Source organism: Xenopus laevis, chromosome 1S (genome assembly GCF_017654675.1).
Source record: "Xenopus laevis strain J_2021 chromosome 1S, Xenopus_laevis_v10.1, whole genome shotgun sequence".
In the NCBI taxonomy this organism is placed as follows: domain Eukaryota; kingdom Metazoa; phylum Chordata; class Amphibia; order Anura; family Pipidae; genus Xenopus; species Xenopus laevis.
This window is the reverse complement of record NC_054372.1, coordinates 21,646,586-21,670,646: the sequence shown is the minus strand read 5'-3', so window position 1 is coordinate 21,670,646 and position 24,061 is coordinate 21,646,586. Positions and strand designations below refer to the sequence as shown.

At 38.3% G+C, this 24,061-nt stretch overlaps 1 protein-coding gene across 2 annotated transcripts in view; it reads left to right on the top strand.

The window, feature by feature from the left end:
* The window catches only part of ccdc149.S (coiled-coil domain containing 149 S homeolog), a 59,167-nt gene that overhangs the window by 15,764 nt on the left and 19,342 nt on the right, over positions 1–24,061 (top strand). For both annotated transcript variants that reach the window (XM_018236054.2, XM_018236043.2), the window contains exons 2-10: positions 1,457–1,618; positions 2,870–2,908; positions 4,382–4,489; positions 5,875–5,991; positions 8,248–8,420; positions 13,278–13,350; positions 19,687–19,771; positions 21,052–21,196; positions 23,299–23,375. In XM_018236054.2, coding sequence (XP_018091543.1) covers positions 1,457–1,618; positions 2,870–2,908; positions 4,382–4,489; positions 5,875–5,991; positions 8,248–8,420; positions 13,278–13,350; positions 19,687–19,771; positions 21,052–21,196; positions 23,299–23,375 — 979 coding nt within the window. The remainder of the gene's footprint in view (positions 1–1,456; positions 1,619–2,869; positions 2,909–4,381; positions 4,490–5,874; positions 5,992–8,247; positions 8,421–13,277; positions 13,351–19,686; positions 19,772–21,051; positions 21,197–23,298; positions 23,376–24,061) is intronic.

The window sequence follows — 24,061 nt, the reverse complement described above, 5'->3', positions numbered from 1 at the left end:
ACCTGCAGCTGTCTGAAAAAAAGCTTATCACTGATTGGTCGCTATGGGTTACTACCCAGGTGCAAATTTCCTCTGTGTTTATAAATGAGTCCCCCTGTATTTTGTAAACCAGAAGACGGGAATATGAATAGGAGATGCCTAAATAGAAAGATGAGTAATAAAAAGCAGCAATAGCAATAAATGTTTAGATGGGGTCAGTGATCCCCATTTGAAAGCAGGAAAGAGCCAGAAGAAGAGAAAAACTTTAAAAATGAAGAGCAATTGAAAAGTTGCTTAGAATTAACCATTCTGTAACATACTAACTACTCCTTTAGATTCTCTGAGCCTGAATTGGTGGATTCAGTACAATAAAAAAAAAGTCATTTAAACCCATCACTGTTCTATTCTTGAATATGATTGCATTCAGTCCCTATAGGTTTAGTCTGGCCTGGTGTGTTAGCAATGATTCCTGCTTTGGGCTAGGCTGAGTAGAGACCAGAGGGAGGAAAAAAAAGTTCTACAGCAATATGTAAAATGCTGAGAATGAGTCAGACTCAAGTTAATAATGCCATTATGTCGTTAACTGAACTTTATTGGGTTGTTAGAAATTGCATAGAAGTGAACTTTGCCATTGGGCTACATATTAGGCATTGACCAGCAAGAGCAGCGGTGGGAATAGGATTTGCATGTAAATTAGGGGCAGCTAGGGTAATCACATGACTTTTCGTCATAAAAGAAGAATTTTTTCCTCTTTTTCCTTTCCTGCCCCTAATTTGCATAAGGGTCCGGTTAGGTATTCGGCCAAATCTTTCACCAAGGATTCTGGGATTCGGCCGAAACCCAAATAATGAATTCGGTGCATCCCTAGCTGCAAACGACTTTATTTTATCACATCATGTTTCAGATGACATGGATCCTTGAAAAAGCATCCATGTGATCCGAAACATGTGATAAAATAAAGTCGTTTGCAGCAGAGTCTGCAGTTCGTGTGCTCCATCATATCCTTCATTGTTTCAAGTGGCGGGAATAGATGATGGAAGATGATAGGTGGGTCAGTGGGCAAGAGGCAGATATTGGAGGCAGTAGAAAAGAGACAGGCAGAGAGTAAGAGACATGAATAGGATGAGAAAGGCAAGACACAAATCCAGTAGGGAGAGAGCAGTAAGTGACAGTGAGCAGCAGTAACTAAAGGGTAACATATACAGTAGCAAATAAATTATTGACAAAAGCGAGCATGCAAATGAGGATCACAACTTTCCAGATCCTAAGTTCTGCATTCCATTTTAGCAATATGTTTATCTCCTGAACCAAGTTGCATCAATCACCTCTGTGACACTTGGCTTCCACTTGTAGGATCTCTAGCCCTATCTGACCCTTGTGTTTGGCAGGAGACCCTATGGGTTTATTACAACACAAAAATGACAAATTAACCGCAAGCAACTTTTTTCTAAATTACTAAATGTGTTTCTCCTTTCAGTTTTTGGTGTGCAAGAAGAAATTGGAAAGCAAGAAAGAAGCCTTACTGATCCTTTCCAAAGAGCTGGATACATGTCAGCAAGAGAGAGACCAGTTCAAGCTGATGGCCAACCAGCTGCGAGAGCGCCACCAGTCCCTAAAGAAGAAATACGGGGAGCTGATTGTAAGTATCTGACTTATTTCTTTCACAATATTACTTTTTAGATTTTTGCAAAATCACTGCACTCCAAAACAGCTTAAACCATCACTGGGGGTTGTAGACAACAGAAATACTCCTATAATATCCATTATGTGTGGAGTGTCCCTTAAAAAAACTGTAGAAAACACAATAGCAATAGTACATAAACCTCCATCTGTTGTTAATGTACATATGGAGCAGACTGTACGGACACATGGAGGTCCATCTATCAAAGGTCGAATTTCGATTTCATGGGAGTTTTTTAAAACTCCCATGAACTCAAAGTTTGACCAATTGAAATTTATCAATGAAATCGAATTTTGAAAAGTTGGGTGAATAGAAATAACCCGAAAACTCAAATCGAATTTGAATCAAAAACTGAAAATAATTTGAATGTCAGGAGGGCTCCAAACAACTCCATATTCATCCCTGGACGTCTCCCATTGACTAAAACATCAATTCGGCAGTTTTTAGGTGGCGAATAGTCAAATTTGAGTTTTTAAAGGGCTGGAGTATGATAAATCTCGGAAACAACATTTTTTAATTTGAGTTTTCAATTCGACCCTTGATAAATCTGCCCCTCAGGGTACAACATGACATGACAGGACCCTAATTTATCTCTACACCACAGCTGAGTTAACTGTTAGTATGATGTAGAGAGTGACAATTTGCAATTCCTTTTCATTTCTTATTATTTGCGGCTTTTGAGTTATTTAGCTTTTAATTCAGCAGCTCTTCAGTTAGCAGTTTCAGCAATCTGGTTGTTAGGGTCCAAATTACCTTAGCAACCATGCACTGATTTGAATAAGAGACTGGAATATTAATAGGAGAGACCTGAATAGAAAGATGAGTAATAAAAAAACACGAATAACAAAATAGAACTCCATTTGAAAGCTGGAAAGAGTCAGAAGAAAAAGGAAAATAATTGAAAATTATGAAGACCAATTGAAAAGTTGCTTAAAAATTGGTCATTCTTTAACATACTGAAAGTTAACTTTAAGGTGAACCACCCCTTTAAAGGGTCGCTAATATTGGTGGGCCCTTCATATCACATTCTCTGGTGGGCCCTTGGTATCCCAGTCCGACACTGCTTTCGTTTACTGGTGCATTTATTGACATATTGTGCTTTAATATTATTTCAGTGTTTCCGGTACAAATCATGTGATATATTCATTTATCTCAACTTTCTCTAGTTCCATACACTCAATAAACTTTGTTTTACCCTATCGTTATTAGGATGGAGACCCGTCCGTTCCACCTGAGAAAAGAAAGCAGGTAGGTAGCTCCGCCTAGTCATATAAGCACTTATGTGTACAACTAGTTAGCTGGTCTGCACCAGTAAAGGTGTTACTGTTTGCCAATTATTCCCAAAATCCTTAAAAATAAAAAAACAAAGTTTTTAGTTTAGGCTCAATAAACAGAGGTATATTAGGTATATATTATCTGATGGAAAAGGCTTTTGATGTATTTATCATAAAGGGAAGATAAATAGATGCAAATTCGGTCAGTTACTAATGTAAAATATATTGATTAAAAGGGGATTCACATATTCTGCCCCATCCACATTTAAAGCTACAAAGACTGTTGTGTTGAACCTCTATTGAACAGATGTTTTAAAGGTATTTCCATTAGGCCTAAACACCTATGTGCAACAAATCTGATGGAAGGATCGGAAGCCTAAGTGCTTGGTATTCTGCAAAATAAATTCTAGAAATGCAGAGAACCATCAACAAAATAATTTATTTGTCCGTACTTGGACTTCAAATAACAGCAACGCATCCAGCCATTTCTCAACCATATTGTACAGGTATGGGATTCATTATCTGGAAACCCAAAACATATTTCAGCAGCACTCCGGTCCAGTGAAAATATAATTTATTTGTGCAACAGGTGAAGCAACGTATCGGGAATAATCAGCCGGGCTGGTTATGCCCGAAACCTTATTTTCACTGGACCGGAGTGCTGCTGAAATATGTTTTGGAATTTGGATCGAACCTGAGCAGACAGAGTCACAGTCGGCACACGGCGCTACCGAAAGTGGTGAGATTGATTGTGTAGCACTACTTTCTGTGTTTGCGAATAGATTATCTGGAAACCCATTATCCAAAAAGCTTACGGAATGGCTGTTTTCCATATACTCTATTTTATCCAAATAATCCACATTTTGAAAAAACGATTTCCTTTTTCTGTTGAATAATACAACAGTAGCTTGTACTTGATCCAAACTAAGATATAATTAATCCTTATTGGAAGCAAAACCAGCCTATTGGATTTATTTAATATTTACAAGATTTTCTAGTAGATGTAAGGTATGAAAATCCAAATTACGGAACGATCCCTTATCCAGAAAACCTCAGGTCCTGAGCATTCTGGATAACAGGTCCCATACCTGCACTTTGATTTCCTCTCTTAATTGCACCTAGATCATGATTACACACTCTTCTTTGCAATATTGAGTACAGCATTAATTGTGAAGCAAATCAAATCTATATACAGAAATCATCTGTTTATATTTAGCTGCTCATAAAATTGTGGTTTTCAGTAGTCCATGGGGTGACCTAGGAACTGCTGAAGATGCTGGAAATCATTGGAAGAATAGATGTGGATTGGTTGTTACTGCTAATGATTGGAAAGTGATTATAGTCATTCACATTATATATAATTTATACATACATGTGTACAGTATCTTGCACCCATATCCGTGCCTTGGGGTGATACCTGCCTGACTGTGTGCTCATTCTGTCACAGGTTAATTTGGCTCAGTTGCTTGGGGACTCCAGGGAAAAATGTAAAAAAATGGAGTCCGAAATAAAAGAACTGCAGCAAAGACTGGGAGAAGTTCAAGGAGACAACAAGGTACGTTGGCCATTTTATTTTGCACTTTTTTTTTCTCTTTTTGATGCTTTAAAGGCACATCACACAAAGGGCCTGAGGAAGAGGAAGCACAGAGCAAGGAATGATAAGTACCATCAACTTAAATGTATACATTTACTTTCCCATACCCTAACCAGTTTGTGTTCACTGTCACTGTATCCCTTCATTCTCCACAAATTGTGATTTTTCTCACACATTCATTACCATTCACCCAGCAACTGCTATCTTGCCCCAGAAATTCTAATCAGTCTGTTTTCCCTCAGTCTCACCGGCAGTCATAATCGGTCTGTTTTACACAGTCCTCTAATAACAACCTGTCTTCCTTTGCCTCCAGTAATCATGAGCTCTCTTTCTGACTCTCTCTTTTTTCCACATTGCAATCATAATCTTACTTGCTCCCTCCTCGGCAATCACAATATCTTTCCCTCCCCAACATTTAGTCTATCTCTTTCCCCCAGCAAACTCAATCATTATCTGCTCCTCCACACCTATAGCAATCATGCTATTACTCTCCCACTGTATTTATAATCTTCTTTCTTTCATCATTCCCATGCCACTTACTGTTCTTTTTCGTCGCCCCCCCCCCCATCCATGCTACCTAAAAGCTTAACTTAAAGGGGACCTGTCACCCTAAGAATTAATTCCAAGTTATTTTCTATCATGTTAGTTGAGCAAAATATAATGTGCTACATATACTACATTTATTATTTAATATGTGTTTCCTTCTTGGAGTTACACAATCCTAGTACACAGGCAGGAGCCATTTTGTGGACAATGTTAGTAAGACCTCACCTCAAAATCTTGTGTATGCACCAATATGGGAGACTTAATGCTCATACACAGTGCCCAACACAATTATAGAGCATTAGATGGGAGGGGTAATGTGAGGAGGGCAGTGACATCTAGGAAGTGCTGAATGGAAAATGGAAGTAATTAACTGCCCCACCTCTATGCCTCAGGCATAGAGGCGGGTAGGTAATATTTGATTTAAACACCTTTATAACTGGTATGGATGCTTTAATAAAAAAAAAAATTGGTTTCATGTTTAATTTGCAAATTACTTTTATTATACTGCTTTTTATGTGTAGGTCACAGGCCCCCTTTAATTAAATGTAATTTATACCTAAACCAATGTTTTTTGGCCATGGCTGAGGCTTGGATACCCAGGTAAATGTCCTTTGAGAAAATCTCTTTTTTGCAACTAAAGCTTTTATCATATAAAGAACATAAAAAACATATATAATGTACAAACATCCAACAATCACCTGTGAGTACAGACCTTATCGAGCTTGTTGGATGTGTTTCTATCATACTGGACTGCACCCGGCTGAATTGACTGTGTCATGTACAAAAATCTGTATCTCCAGTTACTACGAATGACCATTGCCAAACAAAGACTCGGGGATGATGAGGTTGGAAAGCGACACTTTGCCCCACATGAAAGGGAAGATCTTGTATTACAGCTGGAGAAAGCCAAAGAGCAGGTATAGTGCAATAACACTTTATGGCACATTTTATGTAAGGAAAGTGAATCTGTGATATACTGTACATTTCTTCAACATTTTGTTTTTTAGAATATCAAATAAAATATCATGTTTTTTTTTGTAAGCAAGTCTTTTAAAAATTACAAAATGGCACCGCAACCAAGGCTTCTTCCTTCTCAGCTCACATCACCAAGTGCAGAAGAGAATTAAGTTTTCACATTCATTTAAAAATACCTTATATAGATGTAATAAAAAATATTCATAACGTTGAAACACCAGTTGCCTGCTTTCATACAGAAATACTTAATAAAGTTAAATGGTTAAAATGAATTACAAAGAACCATGCTCCAACCTGGAGTACTTGACATGGAGCACTGCCTGGTAGCCCTTGTGCTGCCCAGCCAAGTATTCAAAACTGGTGTCTTGTTTTTTATAATAAAAAAGGGCACTGTCATAGGGCAGAAGGTTAGTGGGGTTTTGTTTTTTGGCTTACTGGGGGTAGTTGTCTTTCTTTCTTAAACACAATCAAGATTAAAATCCCTTGAAGCAATATCCAGTGAATGGTTAAGCATATAATATTCTGCTCAGGGTAAAAAGATGTCTGAATTCAATCCCAGCGCAGATCATCTCAGTTGCAGATGTTGTGGACCCTGGGACGCATATATGGATCCCAATTTTAGACCTGTAGTGGAACATTTGCATTTATTAAGTGCTGGGGGGCATTTCTGACATGCAACTCTGCAAAGGACTTCTGTGGCCCACATTTTACATTATTCAGTTATAACGTGGCTCCAGGAAGGCGCCGAAACGTTGGATTTCCAATAAACCTTCACTGATGTATATTTATCGCTGAGTTGTGAATATCCTTGGAGTGCTGTCAATACTTGCAGAATGTGTCTATATAATTCGGACTAGCACCCAGGTTTTTTGTTTATTCTCATGGTTGTGCACTCCATTTTCTCTCTCTCTCTCTCTCTCTCTCTCTCTCTCTCTCTCTCTCTCTCTCTCTCTCTCTCTCTCTCTCTCTCTCTCTCTCTCTCTCTCTCTCTCTCTCTCTCTCTCTCTCTCTCTCTCTCTCTCTCTCTCTCTCTCTCTCTCTCTCTCTCTCTCTCTCTCTCTCTCTCTCTCTCTCTCTCTCTCTCTCTCTCTCTCTCTCTCTCTCTATATATATATATATATATATATATATATATATATATATCTATATATATAGACAAATACAAGATTCCTCTGCACTCAACCCATTATCAATATATTTAAGACAGAGACATTTTGTGCATACTGCTACTGAAAAATGCCTTACCCTTTAAACAAAACAGGGATTGTTTGTCCATATATTGCAATATATTTAAGCTGGCCAACTACGTCAAAGTCATCCCATATCTGGCCAGTCCTATGCTCAATTTTCATTTGATTCATTAAGAATTCTATGGTTTCATTATACATTTTATAAAAGGGACGAATGCGTTTTACCTGCAACTTACTAGCTGCTTTCAAAGTAAAACTCCCAAACTTGGCTGCCCTTTTATTAGACACCAGTGGGATCACCTGACTATAGTTGGAGGGGGTGGGAGCTACAACATGGAGCTGGTCACTGCTCTTGTAGAACTATAACAAACAAGGGAAAGTTGTGCTCACCACTAGTTTTTAAAATCATTAGGCGGGGGTGCAATGAGGGTGTGACCACAAAATACATATAGACAAATACAAGATTCCTCTGCACTCAACCCATTATCAATATATTTAAGACAGAGACATTTTGTGCATACTGCTACTGAAAATGCCTTACCCTTTAAACAAAACAGGGATTGTTTGTCCATATATTGCAATATATATATATATATAGAGAATCCAGGACTGGAGCACACCATTCATAATGAACAGCTGCCTGGGTGCTGGTTAAGTATCCTGCATACAAACCAATCTCAAAGAACCGCACAACACAGGGCTTATTTGATGCAAAAAAGTGGTAAAAAGTTTATTCCGACGTTTCGGTTCAAATACAAGAACCTGGTTCTTGTATTTGAACCGAAACGTCGGAATAAACTTTTTACCACTTTTTTGCATCAAATAAGCCCTGTGTTGTGCGGTTCTTTGAGATTGGTTTATATATATATATATATATATATAAAAGAAAGAACATCATGTACTGTACATGTAATCGCTCTGAAATGTTTATCATGTTCTGGTTATTTATGTATCAACAAGCTGTAAATTGCCACTAGTGTGCTTCTTATAATGATTATTTCTTCCAAGATTGAGGCTTTCGAGCATGATCTTCAGGCCTCTTTAGATGAACTGCAGGACGTAAAACAGGAGCGCTCGTTTTTTCAGGATAAGGCTGAAAGGCTAAACCAAGAACTCAACCATGTTCTAGGAGGCCATGAGAAACGCATTATAGATATTGATGCCCTGTGCATGGAGAATAGGTGAGTTATGCAAATCGTTACACCATTCGCCGTTGGTTGCAAGAATTCCATTAAAAAACAGGAGGGTTGCTATACATAAAGGGGTGTATTTATCATGCTGTGCAAGTGAAGTGAAATATTACTGGTGATGTTCCTCACAGATCTTTAATTTTGTTTTCTAACTGTTGAAATCTAATTGCTGATTGGTTGCTATAGGCAACATCATCAGTAATGCTTCACTTCATTTTTCAGTCAAATGTCTTAGTCCTGGTATGGGACCATAGTTGACTGGTCAGACTTTGCTGATTGTTGATCACATTGGTAGAGGGTATTTCTCTGGTTAGAGAACATCCCCAGCATGAACTATTAGTCCCACCATTAACAGCCATGTTACTGTAATAACAGCAATATAAAATCTCAAGGCTACATGCATATTGTATATATGTTTTTATCTTTTTATGGGCATCTTCAAACCGTTAAATAACTCAAAAACTATAAAAAATTAAAACCAATTGCAAATTGTCTCTGAGTATCACTCTCTACATCATACTTAAAGTTAATTTAAAGGCGAACAACCCCTTTAATTTCCTCCCTTTGCCTCTTAAATGTGAACTGAACCCTAAAAATGAATATGGCTAGCAATGCAATATTTTATATACTGAACTTATTGCACCAGCCTAAAATTTCAGCTTCTCAATAGCAGCAATGATCCAGGACTTCAAACTTGTCACAGGGGGTCACCATCTTGGAAAGTGTCTGTGACACTCACATGCTCAGTGGGCTCTGAGCAGCTGTTGAGAAGCTAAGCTTAGGGCTCGTCACTAATTATCCAGCAGAAAATGAGGTTGGTCTGTAATAAAAACTGATGCTACAAGGCTGATTATTAAATTCTGATGCTAATTGCACTGGTTTCTGTGCTGCCATGTAATTATCTGTATTAATTACTAATCAGCCTTATATTGTGACATTTCTATTCTATGTGTACTGTATATTGTGAGTGGGTCCCTAAGCTCAGTAAGTGACAGCAGCACAGAGCATGTGCAGTGAATCAGCAGAAAAGAAGATGGGGAGCTACTGGGGCATCTTTGGAGACACAGATCTTTACTGCTAAAAGGCTGTGGTTGCCTTGGGCTGGTACAGAAGTCCAAAACATAATGTACAACATTTCTAGACTACTTTAGTTAGTCTTTAGTTCTTCTTTAAAACTATAACAGATTTTCTCTCTCAGTAACTGTTTTTTTCCCTACCTTCCTATCTAGTTACCTCCATTGAATTCTACCCTTTCACTGTGTCTGTGTATATGTAGCAGATCTTGGTTTTTGCTGCTCCTGAAGAACTGTTTATTTATTGCAGTAAAATTTCGACAAAGGTGTGATCATTTACAATTTAAAATGTCCTCGTTTATACGCCAACCAGACTTAGAAAACTTTCAGTGCAACTCTGTCTTATTCATGTTGACAAGCAAGCACAGTTGACTTATTTTGATGCATCGGCTGGAAACTTCCGCTGGTAACCAAAACAAGGCTGGAATTCTGGGGGGGAAAACCCCACTGCATTGTGGGAAAAAATCATGGCAGTTGCGTCCCAAAGTGCATTTTGCAAACTATGTCTGGGGTAATGCAATCGCGTTCATTTTGATGCATCTGCCGCAGTTGCAATTCACACTGACAACTGAAGCAAGACTGGAATCCTGGGAAACATTGTATCTATGGTAAAAAAAAAAAATTACCCAGATGCAAAAATAAAGTAAAAAGTGTTTTATAGTTGATACTTCGATTCCACTCAGGCAGTCTTAATCAAGAGACCTGGGCCTTTTTTCCTCTTTATTTTTGGAATGCACCACTGCTCCTTAGTAAAATTATATCAAAATACACCAAGGGGCACATTTTCTAAGCTCGAGTAAAGGATTAGAATAAAAAATACTTTGAATTTCGAAGCTTTTTTTTGGCTACTTCGACCTTCGAATCGAACGATTCGAACTAAAAACCGTTCGACCATTCGATAGTCGAAGTACTGTCTCTTTAAAAAAAACTTTGACTAACTTCTTCGCCACCTAAAACCTACCGAGCACCAATGTTAGCCTATGGGGAAGATCCCCATAAGCTTTCCTTGCTTTTTTTGATCGAAGGAAAATCGATATTCGAAGTCGAAGGATTTTACTTCGAGGTTCGAATGTCGAGGGTTAATTAACCCTCAATATTCGACCAATAGTAAATGTGCCCCCAAATGTTTTACACTGGGGTACATTATTCTCCGTATAAACACAAAAGGGAACATCTCGTGGGTAGCTTGTTAGCACTCGTGCCCTTGTTTAGGCAAAGGCCGTTAATTCTTTGATAATGATTATTAGCCTATTAAGTCATGACTGGACTGCTATTAAATTTGGCCTGAAAAATTGGGCAATAAAGTAAATAAATGAAGGAGTTCATCACTTAGCAGATTGAAATTGCTTTGGTGCAAAGGGATGTGAAACATAGGTGGCCTTTAATTAGAAATTTTATTTTTTAAGTAATGACCCCTCCAGTGTTCATGCATTAAGTTTCCAAACCAGCCCATTAGGGGATTGAATTCATGCTGTAAAGCTATCTGGAACATGATTCTTTAGCCACCCGTGTCTCTGGGAATTACTGTGCCCTAAATGTGGGTTAAGTGGCTTGGCAAGGTTTGTGTCTGGCACTGAGAAGGTTCTTAAAATATAAACTACCAAGGTGTTTGTCTCTTAATCTAGCAATGATTGGTTAATTAATAGATATATACAGGTACGGGATCCTTTATCTGGAAACCCATTATCCAGAATGCTCCGAAGTACAGAAAGGCCGTCTCCATTATAATAAAATAATCTGAATTTTTAAAAATTCTCTGTATTAATAAAACAGTACCTTGTACAATGCTTGATCGACATCTGGCTGTTTTCAGCTAGGTATAGGTCAGGTAGGCCTGGTGGAGCCTGGTAATCGATAAGCTGCTGACTCAGGCCACCTGCAGCTTTTATTGGCCACCTCTGCCTCTAATATTTCTGTTCAGTTGTCAGGCCTGCAATTGTAAAAGTTGTTTGCTTGGTGTAATTTCCCCTCAGCATCCAGTAAGCAGGGCAGAATGGAAGATGAATGGTAGAGAGCCTGGACAGAAATAAAAGAAATAAGAATTCTACTGCAAATGAAGCTTCACAGTCAAGATGTTTTTTGGTTGCTTTGCCCCAACAACCAGATCGCTTTTCATTTCCAGGCCAGAAAGACTAGTAATTCGCTCACCATAAATAAAACAATGTGGGGAAAAAAAATCTAAAATTACATTTGTTCTATATTTGGCTTAAAGGGATACTGTCATTGGAAAAAACATTTTTTTCAAAATGAATGGGTTAATAGTGCTACTCCAGCAGAATTTTGTGCTGAAATCCATTTCTCAAAAGAGCAAACAGATTTTGAAATCTGACATGGGGCTAGACATATTGTCGATTTCCCAGCTGCCCCAAGTCAGCTTGGTCACATAACCAGGGGCAGCGGGGAAATTGACAAAATGTCTAGCCCCATGTCAGATTTCAAAATTGAAATGGATTTCAGTGCAGAATTCTGTTGGAGTAGCTGCTGGACAGGATCCCTTTAATTACATCTTTACGAAGCTACAACATCTCTTTCTTAAAACCTTCTTCCTTTATCATGCATTATAGGCTTATCATCATTATAGATGATCATTATAGAGAATCTAACGGGGGAATGTAAAAAAAGTCGCTAAAGGAAAAACTATTCCCAATGCAAAAAGTTATGCCTTTGCACGAACAAATTTTGCTTTGTGCGAATTTAATATAGCTTTTGCGAACCCGGAAACTGTTTAGCGACCACTTCCGACAGTGGAAGACCGTTTGCGAATTTTATAGTTTTAATGCGCAGTCAATGTAATAAAACTTGTTACTGAAAAAGTCGTTATGTTTGCTCCAAAAGATTACGACACCTTCAAGCACTTCTTAAGGGGCAAATTTACCTAGAGTCGAATATCGAGGGTTAATTAACCCTCGATATTCGACTGCCGAATTGAAATCCTTCGACTATGAATATCGAAGTCGGAGGATTTAGCGCAATTCGTTCGATCAAAGGAATAATCATTCAATCGAAAAATTAAATCCTTCGAATCGAACGATTCAAAGGATTTTAATCCATCGATTGAAGGATTATCCTTCAATCAGAAAATTGTTAGGAAGCCTATGGGGACCTTCCCCATAGGATAACATTGGCCTCGGTAGGTTTTAGGTGGCGAACTAGGGGGTCGAAGTATTTTTTAAAGAGACAGTACTTCGACTATCGAATGGTCAAACGATTTTTAGTTCGAATTGAAAGTCGAAGGTCGAAGTAGCCCATTCGATGGTCGAAGTAGCCAAAAAAAACATTCGAAATTCGAAGTTTTTTCCTCTGTTCCTTCACTTGAGCTAAGTAAATGGGCCCCTAAGAGTGCACAATTAAAATACGCAATGCGCAATTAAAATTTGCGATGCAATAACAGTTTAAGGAACAATATTGCATTGTGAGATGTGGATTTTTAGTCTTATTGGTGCGAGTTGTTTTGCTCTTTGCAACTTTAATTACATTCCCATGTAAATATTTTATGGTCTTACTTTTGCCGTACAAATGGTACAGCATGTTTATAATGGACAAGTCATTCTCTCTGTGCATAACAGCTTATACCCAAGGGGATCTCATTGTGCACAATTCACTTCCCAGCAAGGAGAGTGTTCTTGGCTGTGACGTACCTAGTTAGCCTGTGGTGATTGAACTGTTTTAGGGATGCCACGGACATATCTCTCTCTCTCTGGAAAATCCTAACTTTAATCATACATTACACCGGCGGAACATTAAATGCATTTTCACTTTATTTGTTTTCCCTCAGGTACCTACAGGAACGATTAAAGCAAGTGCAGGAGGAAGTCAATTTGCAGAAAAGTAATCTTGTCAAATACAAGGTAAGAAATGCAAACATATCTCAAATATGTGTTGCTTACCCTAATTTCATAATTGAAGCCACTTAGATGCAAGTTGTTTGTATTTCGAAATGCCAGTTTTGTCTCAAATTGTATTATAAATGCGTTTTTGTGCCTTCGGGTTTTGTTTTGGTGACTCCTTCCAACAGGCAGAATAGCAGATTGTTAGAGGCATTATTGAGCTTTGAGGGAACCACCAATACTAAACATAACTAAACATCGGTACTAAAGGTACCACTTTACAGTAAAGTTCTTATCTGAGCCTTAACTTGCTACCTTTCTCTCTAACCCCATTGGGCCAGTACTTCATCCATTTTTGTGTTTAGGAGAAGGCTGTATGTGCCCTTCTAAGTCATCTATAACTCAATTGCCCTCCCAAGAATGTGCCAGAACCTGGTGGGACCCATTTTGCTTACTTTTCTAATGGGAGAGAAGAAGAAGTGCAATTCATGGACTTGCAAACAGCAATTCCTGGGTATTCCTGGACAAATCCAATTATATTATGCCTTGGCTTCAATTTGTGAGAGACTGGTATTTAGCATTGAGTCTGGAACACATCTATTAAATTGTTGGCAAGTAGATGGAGGTTGGACTGCTGCATGATTAAAACTTCTATGTGAACACTCTAAATACAAACTTTCTGCAGATCAGTCATATCACCCTTGCTGTTCAGATCCCTTTTAAAGGAAAACTATACCCCCCGTACAACGTAGGTCTCTATAAAAAGATATTGCATAAACAGCTCATACGTAAAACCCTGCTTCATGTAAATAAACCATTTTCATAAAAATATACTTTTTTTTTTTTTTTAGTAGTATGCGGTATTAGGTAATCCTAAATTGTCAGGGGGCCTATCGGCTCCCAGCGCGAGTAGTCAGGACCAAGGAGGAAGCACAAGGGGTTAATGTCCAGATTCGCGGTACAGATAGGGATCAGGAGAAATCAGAGTCAATATCCAGGCGGAAATCAGAGAGGTCAAAGTCCAGGCAAGGTCAGGAATCCCTAACAGAAGAATTATAACACACCTGGGAATGCAATAAACAATTCTTATACTTGGGCAATGAACCGGCGACCTGGGCTTCCTTTTTTTGAATTTGGCGCCAGCCACTACCCACGTGGTAGCTATGGGCGCCACCATTTTGGATTCGCCGCCGGAGAGGAAGGATGCGCTGACCGGCGCTCGTGACATAAATAGAGAATTGCCATTTTAAGTGCTAAGGGCCGATATTCGATATTCAAAGTATTTCAATTTGATGGTCGAATTTCGAAGTATTTTTTACTTCGAAATTCGACCCTTGATAAATCTGCCCCTTAGCTGATACATTTCAACCAAAGTATCTGTGGAATATTAGCAACTATTGTATCAAGTCTATCAGCTGCCTGTAATGAAACTTAGGGATTCTGCTCAACAGGGACAAAGATAAATGTATCAACTAAATGTATCAATTTAGAATAGTTTACAGGGTCTGTGACCGCCCAGCGCTGATTTAGAAGGTAAAAAATAAAACTTTACACTTCAATATTAGAAAAACATTCACACATAGAAGATAGAAAGTAATTAGAAAAAGTGTTCTTTCTGGTGATCTATCTGAAACCACCTGAACTGAAAAATGTGTTGGAAGGTGAACAACCCCCTTTAATATGATATAAACGATCTGTTGCTTAAGTAATAATTCTGGGTGTATAGTTGAGGATTTTGTTGTTGGTGGGCTCTTAGTTTTAGTTAAACCATGGACAATGCACATCCGCTTTGTTTCATAAGGCTTATGGCAAACATTGTTGATTGAGAGCATTTTGCCCTTTTTCCTCCATACTAAAAATGTGCATCAAAACAGATGAAACCATCCTGATTTCAAATTACAGTGCAAAGGGTCTCTTTAAATACAGATCAGGTGCTGGTGTGGTTTTAAGCTGAATCAGGAGAAAAATGTCTGAAATGTGTCATTTACCCAATTCTTAGATTTCTCCCATTTTTGATTTTTCTTTTCAGTAGATTCGGCATATTATTATTTATTTATCAAACATGGAGCGGTTACTGATTCTTGCCACTTTTTTCTTTTTTTTTAATTAAAGGAGATGTAGGATAAATGAAAAGCCCCTAATTTTGTAGGTAATTATAAGTAATATCTAGTGTTGGTTTTACATGTTGCTAAAAATTAATATTATTTTAAAAAATGGCCCCTTTAATGGAGCTCCCTATAGTGTTCTCTGGTCCCTGTCTGTGTTTCAAATGAGGGATGGGCGTGTCCTAACGGTCCCTGCCAGAAGCACAGTAGGAGGGGGACAGCCAATCACAGTCCTGCAGTCACACAAGCACAGACAGGCTTTAGTTCCCTATCAGGTCCTGCTAGCTGCTGATTGGTTCCTGTCCTACAGTACAATGATCTGAGAGCCGCCGGCTCCCCTGCACAGCCTGGGAATTCATGAGCCGGAAGAGAAGGGAGGGATTATTAGGGATTTTGCAGATATATTCCAATAAATCAGTCTGAAACTAGGGATGCACCGAATCCAGGATTTGGTTCAGGATTCGGCCTTTTTCAGCAGCATTGGGATTCGGCCGAATCCTTGTGCCTGGCTGAACCGAATCCTAATTTGCATATGTAAATTAGGGCCGGGTAGGGAAATCACGTGACTTTTGGTCACAAAAAAATAATTGTTTTCACTTTTTCCTTTCCTGCCCCTAAATTGCATATGCAAATTAGGATTCGGATTCGGTTAGGTATTCGGCCGAATCTTTCACCAAGGATTCGGCCGAATCCAAAATAGTGGATTCGGTGCATCCCTACCTGAAACACTACTTTTTTTAAGCACAATTCTTTTATATTCAAATAGCGCACTGGTACGTTCTTATTTTTTACAAAAAATGTCACCTGTTTACATTTTTTTTTGTTTTTTTGACAGAAAATGCTTATTAAAACAAACCTGTGCAGTCGTGAAAGGATAAAAGTGCAATTTATCATACTTTATTGGTGTATATATTTCTTGCCGTTATATTTTCTGATCCTGCGACGCAACAAAGCCATATAATGAATGGGTTGCTGTTCTCTAATCCAAGGCTGAGAAGCTCAGATTTTCAGTGAATGTTCTAGCAAGATTCGCTTTATCTGGCTTTGCAGAGAAACGTTGCCTTTTGATTGCCACATACTAATTTGCTCTATTGTGTCTGTTTGTTGTTCGTGGGGAAATTATGCTTACTTTAGCATGCATCATTGTTTCCATGCATGGCTGCAATATATTTTTTTCCCCTGTATGATTGAAAATGCTCATTTTACTTTCAAACCTTATTAACCTTCAGCGATTGTTAACATTAAAATGTCTATAAATACTGAGGAAGCGTGTGTCGTCCCCCCCCCTGAAAGGTGGAAACAAAAATATAACAATCTGCTTAAAGCATGATTAATGCATTTGCAGCACTGGATAAATTATATATTTACAAGGAATGCTGAATAGCAAGGTCAGTCATACGGCAGAAATGTATAACCAGATTTGCCATGGCGTGGCTTCTAGTATAAATCATAAGACTGAGGCACACTGGCAGTGAATGAAATGTTCCTTATACAGGCATAGGATCCATAATCCAGAAACCCGTTATCCAGAAAGCTCTGAATTGTGACAGTCTCCCATAGATTTAGCCAAATTTTTCAAAAGGACTTCCTTTTTTTCTGTAATAATAAAACAGTACATGTTTGTGATCGGTTATCCGGAAAATCCATTATTCAGAAAGTCTCCCACTCCATTTTATGCAAATAATTCGCATTTTTAGAAATTATTTCCTTTTTCTCTGTAGTTATAAAACAGTACTTTGTACTTGATCCCAACTAAGATATAATTAATCCTTATTGGAAGCAGAATCATCCTATTAGGTTTATTTAATGTTTACATGATTTTCTAGTAGACTTAAGGTATGAAGATCCAAATTAGAAAACCCCAGGTCCTGAGCATTCTGGATAACAGATCCCATACCTGTAGTAAGAACCTACACAATGAGTGGACTCACAGCCAACCATTACCTGCACTCAGACCCAGAATTACCTGCATCTATCAACAGCTTGGGTCAACCTCAAAATTTCAAACAGTTGTAAAGCACAGGTATGGGATCCATTATACAGAAACCCGTTATCCAGAAAGCTTTAAATTATGGGAAGGCCATCTCCCATAGACTCAATTGTAATCAACTAATTCAAATTGTTACCAATTATTTCCTTTTCTCTATAGTAACTAAACATTACATGTACTTGATCCCAACTAAACTATAATTAATCCTCACTGGAGGCAAAATAATACTATTATAATATATTATAATACTAGATGATTTTTAGTAGCCACAGTATGGCGATCCAAATTATGGAAAGACCCCTTATCCAAAAAACCCAGGTCCTGAGCATTCTGGATTACAGATTCTATAGATGCAGTTTTTTAACATCTGAAGTCATATGCCTGAAGTATTCTCTTGAGAGAATATACACATACCCATTTGTAATAAAAAGCACTAGGTTTACCCTTGAACAGTAACCCATATCAACCAATAAGATTTAAAAGATTTAATAAGATTTAAAACAGGTGAGCAGCATTATGTACTAAACCTGCTATGTTTTACATTTGAATACTATAATCTCATTAAAGGGATACTGTCATGTCAAAACGCATCAGTTAATAGTGCTGCTCCAGCAGAATTCTGCACTGAAATCCATTTTTCAAAAGAGCAAACAGATTTTTTTTATATTCAGTTTTGAAATCTGACATGGGGCTGGACATATTGTCAATTTCCCAGCTGCCCCAAGTCATGTGACTTGTGCTCTGATAAACTTTAGTCACTCTTTACTGCTGTACTGCAAGTTGGAGTGATATCACCCCCCCCCCCAACAGCCTAACAACAGAACAATGGGAATGTAACCAGATAGCAGCTCCCTAACACAAGATAACAGCTCCCTGGTAGATCTAAAAACAACACTCACTAGTAAAAACCAAGTCCCACTGAGACTGATTCAGTTGAAAGAAGAAAAAGTTTGTACCAATGTCACGATAGGGCTCCTGCGCCACAGCTTTTGTCCCAAATTAGAAGCAATGCAAATGCCAAATCTTTAAGGTTGTGGACAAACAGGAACATAAAATCGCAGAAACTGTGCTGCAAGGTTTTTTTATTCACAACATGTTTCGAGCTAGTGGCTCTTTTTCAAGTGAAAAAGAGCCACTGATTCAGTTACATTAAGTAGGAGAAATAAAAGCCTGATTCAGTTACATTAAGTAGGAGAAATAATCGCCTGCCAGAAAGTAGTTCCATCCTAAAGTGCAGGCACAAGTCACATGACTGGGGCAGCTGGGAAACTGACAATATGTCTAGCCCCATGTCAGATTTCAAAATTGAATATAAAAAAAATCTGTTTGCTCTTTTGAGAATTGAATTTCAGTGCAGAATTCTGCTGGATCAGCACTATTAACTGATTCATTTTGAATCCATTATCCCTTTAAGGATTGTATAAAATGTCACAACTGCCTTGCAAAAGTATTGTAATAAGACTACTCACAAAGTGCTGATTTTGTATTTTTTTTTAAAAAACAGGTGAGCAGTAAATTCTACCTGCTGATTGATTGCTATGGGCTTATTGCTTGGGCAGACTTGGTGACTTTCATTACCTAACCCCGGGTAACTCCGGCTTCCAAACCAAAATTTGATAAAGAGGCCCACATAACACAGAAACCCCTAATATACCCATCACAGTTACCTGTGTCTTCAAAAAGTATAAATTAATGTCATTTTCTATGCTGAAATCCAGCTGTTTAACAGTTCTTCTATTTCTGCATCATTTGAAATCCTGGCAGGGAAGGAGGGACTAAACATTTATGTTACAAATTGTAACAACTTCTCCACAGCTTACAGACAGCATGCAGGAACTACATAACCCACAATGCATTGCACTGTGATGTTCCTTTCCATATTGAAATCACATTTGCAGGGAATTGTGGGGTTTGGAGGATGCAGGCTGAGGACAGATGGCTGTTGATACAAAGTAACAGTAGTCAGCCAGCTCAGCAAAGTAGTCAGATAGTAGACAGATCAGCAGGAGAGCAGGGCGCTAGGCCTAGGGAACTGTCAGAAACCATTAAAAATCACGAAAAGCCTGCATATTGTTTTAATTGATGTAAATTGCACAGTTGCTTGAAATTATGTTTACTTGTCAAAAAGCTTAAGTTGTGTTTTTGTGCAGTTCCCCTTTAAGAATGGTTTTGTCGAGCAACTACCTATATGATTGGTTCCGATGCTGTTCCTGTCATTGTTGGGCTATATCTAATTTGTTGTGTAAATGTCTTTGCCTTTAGAATGCACTGGAGAAACGCAGGAATTCAAAATCCAACACGAAATTAAGCAGCAGCGCGCTGACCGGAGTGCTATCAGCAAAGCAAGGTATTTAGTCATTGCTACAGATCTGCTTTACTGGGACTGTAAAGCAGATTTACAAGCATTTATTTTCAAGCCTTACAATCTCTTCACAGGGCGTTGCTGAGGTAATTTAGCTTTAAGGCTGAAAATAACATAAAACAAGTATGGTATCCGTTATCCGGAAACCTGTTATCTGGAAAACTCAGAATTACGGGATGGCCGTCTTCCATAGAATCCAAATAATTCAAATTTTTAAAAACGATATCCTTTTTCTCTGTAGTAAAAAAACAATACCTTTTACTTGATCCCAAATAAGATATAATTAATCCTTATTGGTAGCAAAACAATGCTATTGGGTTTATTCAATGTTTACATGATTTTCTAAATTACGGAACGATCTGTTATCCGGAAAGCCCCAGATCCTGAGCCTACCTGTATAATGAATTTATGTGAATTATAGAGTTGGTTTCTTTATCCTGTTCTGAACTTTTAGCACAAATCAATGACTTTATAGCTACAAGTTGCTTATTGAAGCTGCTTTTGGGGTTGGTTCTTTTCTCCCTGTTATTTTTGCCTCTCAGCAGAAGTACAAAATTAGAACTTCAGACTACTGTTATAACCAAAGGAATTTGGGGAGGGAGGGGGGCATGTTACTGTTTCCAGTGTAACCCCAATAACAAACAGCTTCACAGTTTGTTCAGTGTTATAGTCCAAGCCCAAATAGTATTTTGACACAGGCTGATGCCTCTTTATGTACTGGGGTATAATTCAGGTACAGTTTTACAAGAGAAGGTAAATTACTACTAAATTACCACTTGCATCACATACTAATGATATGCGTTGGTCTACTTCTCCGCTTCTCTAGTGTTACTGTCCCATTTCACACTACAAACAGAATCATTTTTTTGAATATAACATTAATAGGACCCAACACAAAACTGTTGAAATGGACGTTAACTTCTGTTTATTATCCCATTTACAAACTCCACTACTTTTCTAAAGGAACAACTTGTGGTATGTAGTTAATTTTCTTTATGTAGAGGATGATTGTTTGTTCATCAATATTCATCTATTATCCATAGCGCATGGATATCCAAACTTTTTTCTTTGTGGGGTCTGAATTTATGAGTAAAAAGTGTATAATTTGCCATGATTTTTACCTACAATGCAACATTCTTTTTCAAGATCACAAGTGTAAGTATGCCAGAAGGGGGAAAAAAAAAGATTGGTGCAGCTAAATAAATTTTCTATTTTGGATAATGGAATTAAATGATTCATGTCCTTTTTTTCTTGTTCTTGTGAAGTTCAAGAGCTTCTATCAGAAGAACATGGATGCAGCTTGCCGGCCACTCCCCAGTCTGTCTCTGATCTGAAATCCTTGGCCACAGCATTGTTGGAAACAATCCATGAGAAGAATATGGTTATCCAGCACCAGAGGCAAACCAATAAGTAGGTACACTCATCCTAGAATTCTACAGCCCACACTTTGTATCAGTATAAAGATCTTTGACCACTCCGTTCATATTTTTTTCCTATACAGATGTCTATCATGGCAGCCATAAAGTATGACAAATGTAGTGGGTCAAACATTTTACATCTCTGCACGCTGCCCTAAACCAACCTGTGGCCACTGTGTTGGCCAGTACCATAACTAAAAGTCAGCACCAGCAATGCTTTTGATTTAGTTATTCCTGTATTTGGATACGTAAGGAATAGGATACATTGGGGGATTGCCAGTGGCTTGCTGCTCTTGTGATTACCAGCTCAGCTGTGTAAATTGCTTGGAATTGCTCCTTCATTGATTTGCATTGTACATAGCTGGAACCCTACCATACCCTCCCAGGTTAATTGTTTATTGTTTGGGAATGTTCACAACTGCATTCATCAGCAATCATCACCTGACCTGAGAGTGCACCAGCAGGACCTAAGTGATTTTTGTACAAGCCAGTGGAGGGGCAATTCTCAGCACTTCACTAACTGACCACCAAGCTGGAATGTGCTCTGTGTACCATTGTCCTAAAAAAACCTTTGTGAGGTTTCAAAAAGGTTAACTGAGAAACACTACTACAAACAACTACTGTAAACATGTGACATCAGGCTTGAGCAGGCAGAGCAAAGACCTAGGTCTTCCAGCCAATAGGATCTTTGGGGTTGTATTTACAAAGATATGAGATAAATATCACTGGTGTTATTTTCCATAGCAACCAGTCAGCAATTTAGATTTGAACAGTTACAGTGGAGATACATATCTCCAGTGATGTTACCTGCAGAAGCCAATCAGATCTTTGCTTTATAACTTGTAGGTAAAGCTGGCCATAGATGTAAAGATTTTTAAAAGATCTTTTCGTTATCGTTAGACCAAAATGGCTAGATGCACGATCGTTTGATTCCCACTAACCTCACGATAATTTGATGGATTGGTTGGATTGCACTAAAATCGGTTGTTCATCATAGAAAAATCTTTGCTTCTATGGGGACCTTTGGTGGCCATACACTGTCGGATTTCGTTGTGTGCTATGATGATATAATTTTGAGCACAATAAAATCATCTACTTATTGTTACATTGATTGGATGCAAGCGATCAGATTGTTCCAACAGTCAATCGGACAGGTTTAAAAAAAAATTGTTTGAGAGATTATGAAATAATTTAATGGATGGGACAGTCGGCTAATCGTTGTTAAACGATCGTTCAGTGATCATGCCTTTTGTGAACGTAAACAAAGGAACAGATCAATATATATTAGATAGGGTAGCCTATAGGATAAAGATATGTCAAAAGACTGCTAATTTTTATTGGGAATTGTTCGTTCACAGAGCGGCGACAAACTCTGCTTGTGTTTGGCCAGTTTTAGTAAACATGAGCCTTTGCCCCTCTCTAACTCCAAGCCCGACGTCTCTCCTGAGATAGCTGCATCATCTGTTGTTGGACAAATTCAAAAAAAAAGTTCCTGGTAAACTCTGAAACGTCGGTATAGCTTTAAAAATGAATACAAATATAATTCTTGGCAGGTGCTGTGTTTTTTTCCTACAAAAATGCTGTTCTGCTTAGTGTTGGAATCTATGAGCAGAATCTGGCACAGAAATAAAAAAAACTTTAGTGACTAATGCTTATTGACGCTCCTATTCCCGAGTTCCCCGTTCTAGTCTTACAGTGATTTTCACCCATTCACCCATTTTGTTCCATCATATGTCCATCTCAAATACTTGCACTTTAGTCTTGTTTGCGTTGTACATTACATGTGTTTTTGTTCCACGAGCTTTGTCCAAAAATTGTCTTGTGAATGAGATCAAGCTGAATAATATAGATTAGTTTCCCTGCTGGTGGTCCCCAAGTTGTTCATGATTTATAGCTAATCTCTGTTTTTATAACGTTTCTGATCCATTATCTCAATATTTCTTAGTCAGTCAATCTTTGCAACCAATCCATAATATGTTTTCAGTCGTAAAGCTCCATTTGACCAGGCAAAGCTGATCAAGGTTACTGTAGGGTAAAGTTAATAATAACGTCAATAAAATAACGTTAGTTATGAAGGTGTATTTTGTTTTTCAGGATTTTAGGCAACCGGGTAGCAGAATTAGAGAAGAAATTGAGAACATTGGAAGTGTCTGGCTTGTGGAGTCTTCCAGGTTAGAATTATTTCTTTAGCAGTCTTATCTATTTATAAAAGATAATAAGGCATTTTCAGACCAAATAAGGAGTAATTAAACATCTTAAAGTGCAACTATAGACACAGCAGAGACCAAAATTTCCTCTGTTTAGGGCTTTGGATCTATAGCACTGTGATGGTAAAAATAGACCCCTGATCTTGCTTTCTGCTTTGTAATTTATAACTCTCTCTTCTGGGTTTGTGTCCCTTTTCACACACACAGACCCAGGCAGGTCCAGACTGAGAATTAATATAGGCCCTGGCATTTCAGGTACACAGAGGCCCAATCAGCCCATACAGAGGCCCAAACTGCCCCCACCAGCCCACTAAATACTGACTTTCTATGGCACCTTATAGCAGCCCCTCTGGCATTTGCCAGAACCCACAGATTGCTAGTCCGGGCCGTCGCCCAGGGCTTCCACAAACACTCCCTACTGTATGTATGAACAGCTAGCAGCAGCAGTATTCTTATATATGAGCTGCTAAGAACACCAGAATGGTGTGGCAAGAACAAAGAAAAAGACAGGTTGTGATACATCCTATAAAATTCCATAGAAACACTGAAAAATTAGGGTCTTGCCTAGGGGGTTATGTAATATATGTAATATCTGTTTGCCCAGAAGCAGTAACCCATCAAGCAGGCAGGTAGCATTTACTGGTCACCTG